Raw genomic sequence first — 12,630 nt, 5'->3', positions numbered from 1 at the left:
CTTGCAAATATGAGTTAAGTCTATTTATTTGTGACAGATAATTGACCTACTGTATATGACTGTAATAGTGATGTGCTGATTCGTGAACTACCGTACCTTCAATTTTGTTATCTTAGCTTTGGTTAGGCTACGGTATGTCACATGGTGTGCCACTTTATTAAAATGTATTTGCTGTAAACATCAATAAGGAAAGGATTATATTATGTTATTTATGGCAGTACCAATATTGACTTTAAAGTACACTTCGGTATACAATTTACATCTTTTAATGTAACATTATGTGGCTATGCGTATGCATGCCTAATATTTTTCGTTGTGTTCAAACAAACTTCATTTTTCATTATTGATCAAAAAATTTTCATGCACTTTTTTTACAAGTACTTTTCTAGTCACTGGAACTTGTTTTATATGTAACTGTTTATTAAATAGATGCTTGTATCATGAAACACTTATATACAAATTTAGTTAATTCATAATTTTCAATTGGTTATCTATACTAGTTTACTTCTGATGATCCGTTAAAGGTGAAACAGGCTGTTTAGGTATCAGATAGTAATAACTATATTTGATTTTATACTAAACGTATATATATACAATATACATATGCGATTATGTGGTACTTGCAATACTACTAATTGCTTATGGTATGTAATTGTATTTCATTGTTGCATCTCAACATGACCACTATTGGCCAAAAGCAAAAATACAAGTGTAACAGTTCAATGGGTTTTCAGTCTGTCTTAAATGCTTGGCAATATATATACAAGCTTGCTAAACATTTTGTATATTGATGTTTTCAAACTAACATATATTATGGTCCGTTATGGTGCTTTAAAGTTAACCCAAACTTTGATATATAATAGTTGTACTTTTTAGTTTGCACACTTTCACTTGATAGATTTTGTTTACATTATATTGGCTCATGTCTCTTTGCTTTTACGGAAAACTTAACATACATTAAGTAAAATTAAATCGGCAAGATGAGACTAGGTCTTTTGAAATGGTTAACTATCAGTATAATCTTTCAGTTTCTTCAATAATTATCAACTGCAGTATATTGGCTGAGTTTAGAAATCTCATTCTAAAATTGCTTGTCTTTTTTCCATCACAAGTTGCAATAATTAGAATATATTTTGCGAATCTTGTAGGCTATTCAATTAAATTATCTTTCAAATCCTTTTCAGCACATTTTTTTCTTTACACCATGGAATTATTTGTGATTTTTAAACCATTTTGTTTCTTGTCGAATTGTTTCATTGTTTGTGTGATATTGTTGTGAAAGCAAACAATGGCAAGTTGTTCTATAATTCGGTAATTTTGAGTTTACTTTTTAAGGCAGTTATGAATTGGGTTTAGATCAGTTGAAGTACTTATATTATGTTTATTTTAATCCATAGATTTTTAAAGCCTATGCTCCCTCCAAAAATATCAATGTTTGCCCTCCCCTTTCCTTTGTATATCCAACCATAGTCATACTAATCCTAGAGAGGGCCTTGGTTTAACTATAAAGTTGGTTAAAGTAATGATATAATCAGTTGCTATAGAGCACTAATTGTACTTGTATCGTATAAAGTTGAATCTACAGTTGGTCCTTACATCAAAGTTGTGCTGAAAGCTGACACTGCATGTATTTTTTCAACATATGATATGTGTTCTTACTGCCTCTCTGAGTTGTGTCATGCTTTGCTGCAATAACAGTGCCTGCAATGTTTTATTTATAAGCTGTATATTAGCATGCAATAGTCTTCATTTAAAATAAAAGCAATACAAACTCGTAGAACAATCTTTCATTTATACAAGCCATGTATTGCTGTGCGGTATTTCATTTGTTGATTGTCCAAGTTCTGCTTGCTTGTTGAAGGTTATTTACTTTTTTGTCTCCAATTGTTCTTTCTTGCAGTTTAAATTTGTTTTTCTAGAACATGTGTAGTTATGCTTATGGTGTTATTTGCAGGTCATTGTGATAATGGTTCCAGCTTTCCATGCTAAATCAATGTGAAAATGAGAAGTCCTACATTTTTAGTGCGCACAAATGTGTGACTTGAATTGTACAGTATTAAATGATGTAACAGTTTCATTTGTGTTCTTGTGGTATGCTTGTGAAAAATGTGAATAGAGCTGTTCATTTCAGAACAAGGTTTTGTGTTGCATGCATGATATAATGTGTAAATGTTTATGATTTTAAACTTTTCTGGCTGAAGAAAATGAAACAAATTGAAGGTTTTAGAAAATGTTTATCACACAGTAGAATTGTTTGTGGTTGGTGACTTATGGCAAAATACTTTTACGAAAATAAACCCTGAAACAAATTAGATAACTGTTAAGATTATATGTGTCATTCAAAGGGAAACAGTTCAGACAAATAATGTGTTTTCATTTGAAACGTGGAACAAAGAAAAATAATTGTCTTTATTAATTTGCTTTATAACGATAAACATTTGACCAATTTTTGTTTTAATTTTTTTGTTTGAGATTGGTACAATTAAAAAATGTTGCCTTTTTAGATGAGAAGCATTAAAAAAATTAATTGAGATTGAGACCCTAGTAACTTCTGAACTACAATATCAGTTTTGGGTATATTATTCTGATATTATGAATGCCATATGACTGCTATGCTTAAACCCTTTGCTAACTCACTAACTACGTATTTTTGTCTATCGCTCGCCAATAGAATGTATTAAATGATGTTTTTCCCTTTAAACAATGCTTGTAAATATTTCACACTGTGCTATACTGTGTATCATCATTCCCCTTTATTTGACTGAACAGTTTTTAAATTTGCATCCGGAGCACCTTCCATTTGTTCTCAGTCATCATCCTGAATCATGCACCGAGAGAGCATCCTGCCCTTTTAAGGTTGGTGAACTAAACTTTGTTCTCGTTTGAGTGTCCTTAGTTCTTGAAAGTCGTTATCTTGGGCGTTTGAATAGACGATTCTTTATTTCAGAATGGAAGCTGCTGGGGGTATGAACGAGATTGCAAGGACAACTTAAGATATGGAAAGCCACCAACTGGATGCAAGTCCAACTATTGGAAACATGAATTTCAAACACGAGTTTGTGCATAATATAAATTGTTACGTTGTTAGTACAAACATTTGCACTTGTGTTTATTTTCCTACAGTACATTAAACTGTGCACGTACAATCGTACATGGCATGCATTGCATTTTGCACAGGATGTATAAGGAGAAGATGAACTCATTTTTTATGCACATTACATTTATAGTGCTACTGTGTGTTTGGAGCAGGTCTTTACCACGCTGTCCGATTGCCGTGATCCGTATGCCACCATACATGAAAAACGTGAGACCCGAATGCCGCAAAATAGGGATCCACGTCTTTTAGGCGCAGACTGTTAGGCGCCGGTCAAATAGGCGCGCATACTGTGGTGTCAGGATATTTAGGTGCGGAGCACTGTGGCGGTGTGGCGCCCGTTCATTTAGGTGCTATTCCTAGTAAAGTCTGCAGATAGTATCAGCTCAGCTTTGGCAAAAGCTAGTCGGAGTTTTGACGGAAAACTAAGTTACTCTTCACTCAAGCCTACCACCCGCTTGAATATAAGCTACGGTATATATATATTTTTTACTGATGTTTAGAGTAGTTATTGTTTGACTTAGCTAAAAGTGAACTCAGTAATGTTCGGAAACTTGAATAATTTATTGATAAAGCTTTCGCCGACGCAAACCTGGACTAACAACAAATAAATGCCGAACACGCGCAATCGCGCATTAAACAAACAATATATTTTGTGTAAAAAGCATTGCCGGTGTAACGGTCCAGGAGTGACCGCAGTCCAAGAGTTACCAGGGTTGCCAAATATAATTAATTATTATTTTTATGAAAATAATTGTAACTTCTACCGCACAAAAAGTTACATTGATTATTTTAGGCATTAATTAATCTTAAATGAAAAGGTATGCATGTGTTTGAGAATAACTACTTAATTAAACTTAGTTGTAAAATTTTTGTTTTTGTATCACTTTCAGAAGCGCCGGGCAGCTCTGGTTATTTGTGATCTGACGTCATTTCTAGAGTGCTACGCTGCAGCAGCACGGTAACTCCTGGACCGTTACACCGGTTTAAGTAGCTTCACTCACGGAAGCCATGACATATTTTTCTGTTCAATATAACATCTTGTGTGAAAAGCATTGCCCTACCTGCCAAGCTGTTACAATCTGCAGACTTTATTAGGAGTAGCACCTAAATGAAAGGGCGCCACAGTGCTCCGCACCTAAATATCCTGACGCCACAGCGCCACAGTGTGCGTGCCTATTTGACTGGCGCCTAACTGTCCGCGTCTAAAAGACTTGCTCCCCGAAATAGGACTGCATAAGACCGATGTGCAATTCATGAACATCACATTGGGTCAGTTACACCCTTGTGACCAGTGAAAACGTAAAATTAATCTAGGAAATTCAGCAACAACAAAAGTTGCGTGGACAGTGGACACATGTATAAGAATATGCCTGTCTAGTCGTATTAATATTGTCTAATATTTCTTAAAGATACCAGCTTTGGATTGTTTAGTTAAATGTTTAAAATTTCACGGTTGACAAAATGATGAAGCGCTACTCAAATTTAAAGAAAAAAGCTGTTACAAATAGTTAAAAGGAAACAATGAAATGTTGGATACAACACGAGAAAAATGCATTAGCCTTCACAAATTATGGACAAAACTTTGCTTCTGACCATCGAAGCGAAAAATAATACTGCACTTCCCATAACATCGTAGGAGTCTAGAAAAAAGTGTAAACGAAAAACTTCGACACTACTTTGATTTTAAACAGCGATCAGTGATCCATGAAATTTAAAGAGTTACTTTTGCTGCTCTAGAACTGCAATCGGCACCTCTAAACAAAAACAACTTTAACAACAGACACAAGAAATAGCCAAGTCTCGCGTTATTACGGGTTTGCGCCATTCCGACAGCGTCATAATGTGGTGTATCACTGTGTGTTTGTTTACTTGAAAGAAGAAAATCAGGTCCAATAAAATAAGTCTATTTCAGGTTGACTTTGATTATGTGAAAGAAAGGCGGAATGAAACAATGAAATTGTGCAAGTCAAAAGAAAGCACTGACTCTTACTTGCATTGTTCCAGGTAATCTATTTGTAAACTAACTCGACCGACAAAAGTTCGCCGTTTCTGAGAATGTTTTGTTGCGAGATGTTGAAACGATGTACAAACTGCAACTTTGGCTGGCTCGAGATAATCATATCTATGTGGTTAAAACAAAAACTTTTACAAACTGTGGATGATGTGATACTGGTGATATTGGTTCGAAATAGAGTGTATTGTTAAATTTACAACTGTTTGCACAGCTACAGTTTCTTACTTAACGGCTATGCAAATAACTTTTTGGCTTATCAGGTACACAAGGTTCTGTATTGGACAAAACATATACATGGATTTGAAAGCATTATTGCATTCGGATGGGAGGGATAAATACAGAGAAGATGTTTTCAACGAAGGAGACATCGGTGGATTTTGTCAGTTGGATAAAACGTTACTGCAAAAGCAGTATGAACACAAAAGCCCACTACAATCATGGTAACAACGTAATGCTTGTGTAATTGTGTTGGAAATGCGTTATGGTATCAACTGTAAATTGCATGAAGAGATTTTTACACCGTTCAAATCCGTGTGTGTGAATAAAATTCATAAACACGTTTAGATTTTCTGAAACGTGATATTTCAATAAAATTTTCCAATTTTTATAATTGTAAAGTTGACTTCGTAAAGCGGTAGATGATGTGTTGTTTTGTTCACTGCAATTTTGATATAGGTATTTATTGGCACTTCCTAAGAAAGCGATTTACACAGCTTTTTCGTGACAATCTTCCCCCCAGGTATGCAGAGCTGCAAAACTTCACCAAGTTACCATTCAATCCTTTGCTAGAAACAAACCATTGCGACGTCGTAATCAATCATCCTGTTGTTTTGATGAAACTTGATTACGGAGGGAACATGTTTCATCATTTTTGCGATTTTTTCAATTTGTACGTATCACAACATTTGAACAACTCTTGGTTCGGCCAGGACTTGCACATCATAATGTGGGACACTGTAAGTTTATTTCAAAAGCTGCGTGTTTTGTTGCTTGCAGGTTTTTTTCATTGGAGGCCCAAAAATGTTCATAATATAGTTATACACGCAAACAAGAAAATATGCGATAATTCTCAGACAGCCAATGTTGCCAATCGTTGAAATAATGGAAAAATGTCAAGCTTTGCTGTCTGGATTGAAGTGTCATGTTTTATCAACGTCAAAATACGTTATAAGTACGATGGCGTAATCAAATGTGAGATTGTTGAAAAGTCAAGAGTTTGTTATCTGACGACTTTGCTTTCAACAGGCAGTGCAGTGGTAACATTTGTCCATCAGCAGTGTGTTTCTTATCATTATATTTTTGTCCGTTTGCGATTAAATAATGTTGCGATTTTCCAACAGTTCATCACCACCGTCTTGTAAAGTTTTTAATCATTGGTGATGAAAGATGTTAGGTGCCAACACAGTCAACTTCATTCTACTGCACGTCAGTTGACATTGGGTTTCAGTGATGCGACACCTGGTTTGGAAACCTTTTGTTTCAATATCTGAACGGTTGAACTCTAGGCCACATGAAGGATTTATTACAGGTTCATTCTGAGTGCCAACATGGCCCTACACCGTAATGGAAAACAGCCCAGACAGCAACTCAGTCGTTTTTACATTGATTTAACGTCTGCAGACGTTGAATCAAAGTAAAAAACGACTGATTTGTGGACTGGTAAACTAACCTTGCTCGTGTTTTTGCTTTCAGGCCACAAGTCATTACTTCGATCTTTTTTCCAGCTCTTGGAAAGTGTTTACTAAGCACCCGGTCACAGCGTTGATGGATTTAAAAGGAAAACGGGTTTGCTTCAGAGAAGCGATGTTTTCATTGCTTCCCAGAATGCGGTCTGGAATGTTCTATAACACTTACGTGGTAAAATTAACTTGAGATGTACCTCAGTGCATTTTGCATTAAATGAACGTAAAACTTTGCTTGCACGAAAACATAACAGAATAACGTGGAAACCTGTCCCTATCTTGACAAAGCTGCCATTTTTTGCACAGTTTTCCATGTTAGCAAAGGCTCATACAGTTTATCAAGTGCCTATGCTGCTTTACGACAGAAATAACAAATAAAATATAGTGCTTGTGCAAAGTGACAATTTCCACCGTCTGCTTCGCTATATAATTACCATTTTAATGTTGTGTAAGTACTAAGTATAATGTAGACGACTTAGCAACAGAAAGGATTTTTTTGTGTTGCGCTTTTTGGTTGATTTTATTTAGGCATCTCGGCGATCTAATTAGGTCATATGGTTGCAGACAATTAAGCACACATATTTTGTTAACCGAGGAGTTTGTTTTTACATTTTGTTCAGTTGTTTTGGCGATGTATTAGCTATGTGTCGTGAGAAAGAGAATGTGTCGCAATGTATCAATTATTATTATTATTGTGTGTTTGATGGCTCGTGTGGCATGAAAGCTTCACAGTGGTGTACTATTTGTATTTCAAACAAAAACTTCCCATCAGAAAAATTGCAACCTATCGACAAATTATTGACATCGCACTTACACGGAAAACACTTTTCGCTGCTTTTTTTACTTATAGCAAGCAAGCTCTGTGATTGATTAATTGAACTGCATGGTGTGAATTACCCAGCCAGCAAATCAGCTCTTTTTTAATGATTTAATGTCAGCAGACGTTAATTAATGTAAAAAAGACTGATTTGCTGGCTGGTTATAATGATATTCGTGCAGAAGTGCTAACTTAGCCATGATTTCCTGGTTATTGAAATTTCCTGCTTATTCCTTTGCAACTGCAGCATATGTTCACAGAGATTCTGTTAGCAAGAATGGCTCATGATTTATGTGCGGCTATAATGCCTTAAAGTTTATTTCTGTGCTATCACAGCGTGACCTTGCTCAGTCTTGATCGATCGTTATTACGTGTAGTACATTATGCTGTTACATTATACACCTTATTACAAAAATGATAGACAAATGACATGTTTTGACTTACTAATGTGTTTACGTTTCAGCCTGATTCCTGTGTTGGGTCTAACTTGTTTCGTGCCTTTTCGGAACATTTTCTTTACCGCATGAATATCACTCAGAACGGCCCAATTCACGTCGGTGGCAAGCCCATAGTCCGTCTTACCTTGCTTCAGAGAGGTAACCCAAACAAAGAAGACGTTTTCCGACAAATCAAAAATCAGTCTCAGCTGGTCAAATCCTTGGAATATTTTGACAACGTAGATGTTAAGGTTTGTTGCAGTTGATATAAAACATTTTAAAACCAATGTAAACGTTAATTTCTGTTCCAAAACCGCCGAGGCAGAATTTAAATGAAGTTCAAAGTTAGGTTTACAACCATACATGGTATCAGCAAAAGCAAAGTTTGGCGCCTCTCAATCTTTGTTCAGTATTGAGATGAATGAGAAAATATTTAGATTTACGAATGAGGCCACAACCGAACCATATGATGTAGTAAATATGGTCGGTTATATTCAGCAACTTATTTTTTTATTTAGATTAAGGTTTACCCTTTTCTTTTCAAATGCTTTGTCAGGTGGTCGAGTATGACTGGAAAAGAATTTCCTTTGAAGATCAGCTATCCATCACACACAACACCGATATCTTCATTGGAATGCACGGGGCAGGGTTGGCACACTTTCTCTTCCTCCCAAAATGGGCGGTTGCTGTGGAACTGTAAGTTAATGCCCAAGTTCAAGGATCATAATTATGCTTATTTGATAACAACCTTTTAATAAAACGTATTTCCACCGACTTTTGCATTTATTTTTGGGCTTAGCTGACTTGCCTGCGGTGGTTGTTTTTGTTTATAATTATGGCCCTGAACGCGAGAAAAGATAATGAGCTGATATTTAAGATTTTCCAGCTTAACCAATGGTTGTTTCATTTATAAAACTAATGTGTAACTTACCACATTTTGTAACTAAAAAATTTGTAACTTTGTAAAAAAATAACTTTGGTGTTATTTCATGGTAGGTACAATTGTGGAGATTCTCATTGTTACTCCGACCTCGCCAGATTGCGTGGACTTCACTATCTCACTTGGCCCCAAGATGCCCCAGCGCCCAAGTCTTATGACCAGGGAAAACACAAAATGTACGGGGACAACCCGAAGTTTTGGAACTGGAAATTTGATGTTGGAACTTTCAAGTCCTTAGTGGCCAAAGCAAGAAACATTGTGTTAAACAACCCGGCTTATCAGTTATCGTTGAGGGCAAAAGATAATGGGATTAAACGAGAAGAACTGTAGCATCGTAGTGGATAAATAGATAAAATTATTTTCAGTAGCATTTGAAAATCCACTGATTGTTTGAATATTCTTCAGTCGAGTATGAAGAGGAATCGACGGTGGTACTTCGGCCCGATTGGCTTCATCAGTACCACATCATTGGCTTCATCAGTACCACACTTGTTGTGATTGGTGTCAGCTGCCCCTCATGTTCAAAGCATTTTGTGCATATAAGGCCAAGTTTTAAGTACTTAATTTTAAGCATTCTTACCTCTTTTGCTGATTTTCATCACCTTCCTAGCTGCTATTGCATTGCCTATTCAAGTGCGAACTTATTGAATTCCAGAATGTATCCTGTTTTCTGTAATAATTTGATATTTATATTGACACGTACTGGCACTATTGTCACAAGATAAATTTTGCTGACGCAAGCCTCTATTACTGTGTGTGTTCTGTTGATTTTAATGCGTATATGTTTTGTCAAGTGGTTGTGTTTTGCACGAAACTGAACTACAATGTGAGCCTTCCAAGATAAATCTGAACTCATTGCACTCAACACCAAGCATATCATGTTTCCCACTGTTTTTGTGATTGCAAGAATATTACTGACTAAGCGTGAAAACGTATTCCGTACTGCTTTGGTGTACTCTCCGCCTTTACGGTATTATACCAACTTATGTAAAAATTACACTATATGGTCTGTAGCTGTTTGTTTAATGTTATCCTCGTTCCACTTAATAATGTAAACAATATGTAGCCTACTTTTGAAACTGTTAGAATATTATTCCATCATCATCATAATCCATCGTTGGTTTGTTCCCCACTAGTGGGGGTGGCCGATTGTTTCCGCGCAGCAACTGTTTTAATCCCTTTTCTCCATTTCACTCTGTCCCTTGCATCTTCCTCCTTCAGTCCGACTTTTTTAAATTCATCCTTCACTTGTTGTTTCCACGTTCTTCTTGGACGACCGCGTTTCCTCTTCCCATCCACCTTTAGATCTAGTGCCTTTCTAAGAAAACTTCCTTCCTCCCTCCTTATCACATGTCCATACCATCTTACTCCATTTGCCCTTGCCAGTTGGTCTATGGTCTCTCTCATCTCTAGCATATCCAACAATTCTTCAGTCCTTTTTTCCCTTCTCGTTTTCACCCCACACATTGCTCTCACCATTGACCTTTCCGTTCTTCTCAGGATTGCCAGTTCACTCTCTCTCAATATCCATGTCTCGCTACCATACAGCATTGCAGGCCGCACACAGCTCCGATATACTTCCCTTTCATCCTTAGTAAAAATTTTCTGCCATTCAACATTTCCCCACATTCCCTGAACTTTGCCCAGCCCAATCTTGCCCTTGTTGTCACCGCTGCTTCACATCCACCACTTCCATTTATCCGATCACCCAGATAACAGAAGTCTGTCACTGTTTCGATGCCATGGCAGAACTCATCATCATGGCTTTCCACTTCATTCCTTCCTTTACTGCATTTCCCACAAACAAAACACTTCGCCAATCTTGTTGCGGCTCTCTTGACATTAGCACATCTTGCATGTACCCACTTTCCACAATCCTTGCATTGCATTGAATTTCTCATCACTCTCTTGCCACATATTCCACAGGGATCTACTTTGCTCTCAACAACTGTTCCTTCTGCTCCACTCACCATCACTTTTGTTTTTTCAAGTATCACCTTCATACCCTTGGTTTCAAATGCTTCTTTCCATTTCTCAAACTTTCTCTCCAGTCCCTCCATACTATTACTTGTCAAGACCAGGTCGTCTGCATACAAAATTTCACTCAATAAGCCCTCCCTCACTCCTTCAGTTACAACGTCAACCACAATAGCAAATATTAGAGGTGACAAAACTGATCCTTGGTGTACACCAACCTTCACAAAAAACTCGTTTGAATAATTTGATCCAACTCTCACTTTTGTTCTTGCATCCTCATACATAGACATCACAGCTCTCACTAATACCTCCGGTATACCTCTTTTCCTCATTGCCCACTCCATCACTTTCCTTGGTACTCTGTCAAATGCCTTTTCTAAGTCGACGAAACACATATATAGTTTTCTCTGCTTCTCTCGGTATTCCTCCTGCATTCTTCTCAATATAAACAGAGCATCCACTGTACCTTTTCCTGGCATAAATCCAAACTGCATATCATTTAATTTCACCAATGTTCTCAACCTCTTTTCTAGTATTCGCTCCACAATTTTCATTCCATGCTCTAGTAGTTTTACACCTCTATATGCACTGCAACTTCTCACATCCCCTTTTCTTTTGAACAGTGGAACAACAGTACTATGCTTTCCACTCCATCATGTCATTAGATAATTTGTCATAACTGTGTAGTTAAAGGAACTGTGTAGAGAATATTTTTTTTGTTATTTCTCGTATTAAATGTTTCTTTGAAAATATTTAGAAAGACATACAGTCGTTTTCCATTTTGCTTGCCTACAAAATCCCATGTTTTATTGTTAGCTAAAAGTTGTGCTATCACTCCAAGCAGGAATAACGTACAGTAGTCTATGAAAAGTAAAAACATTAAAATCACCTCTTACATTAATCTTGCAGAAATTATAAGTGCTTAGGCCTTGGCAGTGGCGTAGCCAGATCCATTTTGCAGGGAAGGAGAGCAAAGAAGGGCAAGACTTTCCAGGAAGGGCAACATTTTTCGTGACGTCATAAGTGAAGGCGATATAAATTGCTTTAAAATTGATGTTAGCGTTAGATTTTAATTGACGATAAAAGATTAACTGTCTGCCTTGGACTGGTCATTCGGATTGCTTTTGCTGATTCTGGTTCGGTTATAATTGAAGGAAAAAGCGACACAAAAGACAGTTTCTAAATAACGATCATGATGAATCATGATAACACATCATTTCGTGATCATATGAAAAAATTAACAGTATCAGTCGCGAAAAGGACAGAAAAGGTTACTCTTTTCAATAACAATCGTTGGAAAATGGTTGCAAGAAAGCCAACTTTCTTTGGTTCACTACAGTATGAACAAACTATAATAAAGAGGTTGCGGGTATTAGTTAAGTCTTGAGCTTTTGTGGTATTTTGGCAAAAGAAAACAACCGGCACCACTCAGACCAAAACGATTCTCCTGTTGTTGTGCTTATTCGCAAATATGTCAACGAATTCGTTTAGATCGAGATCAATTGACCTTTCCTTTTCGATGTTACTGATACCGAGATCACCAAGCCTTTTGTCTCTCATATATAATAACGTAAGTCATACTTTTGATTCTATCTGTTTGACTGTAGTTTGTTTGCTTTTTGACAAAAAACGCTTCATTCTGATACAATGTGAATGTAGTAACTAC

At 36.6% G+C, this 12,630-nt stretch overlaps 1 protein-coding gene across 1 annotated transcript; it reads left to right on the top strand.

Moving 5' to 3' along the window:
• Nucleotides 1-2,669: 2,669 nt before the first annotated feature.
• Nucleotides 2,670-11,859, top strand: LOC145778015 (EGF domain-specific O-linked N-acetylglucosamine transferase-like). Its single transcript, XM_082589399.1, has 9 exons — nt 2,670-2,856; nt 2,948-3,055; nt 5,010-5,101; nt 5,372-5,551; nt 5,851-6,067; nt 6,804-6,968; nt 8,074-8,298; nt 8,604-8,743; nt 9,044-11,859. Exons 1-9 carry the CDS (start codon nt 2,704-2,706, stop codon nt 9,315-9,317), a joined length of 1,554 nt encoding a protein of 517 aa, XP_082445525.1. The 5' UTR covers nt 2,670-2,703; the 3' UTR covers nt 9,318-11,859.
• The last annotated feature ends 771 nt before the right edge of the window (nt 11,860-12,630 follow it).

Source organism: Aplidium turbinatum, chromosome 10, assembly GCF_918807975.1.
Source record: "Aplidium turbinatum chromosome 10, kaAplTurb1.1, whole genome shotgun sequence".
NCBI classification, from domain to species: Eukaryota; Metazoa; Chordata; class Ascidiacea; order Aplousobranchia; family Polyclinidae; genus Aplidium; species Aplidium turbinatum.
The sequence above is the reverse complement of the archived record's forward strand: the minus strand, read 5'-3'. Positions and strand labels throughout refer to the sequence as shown.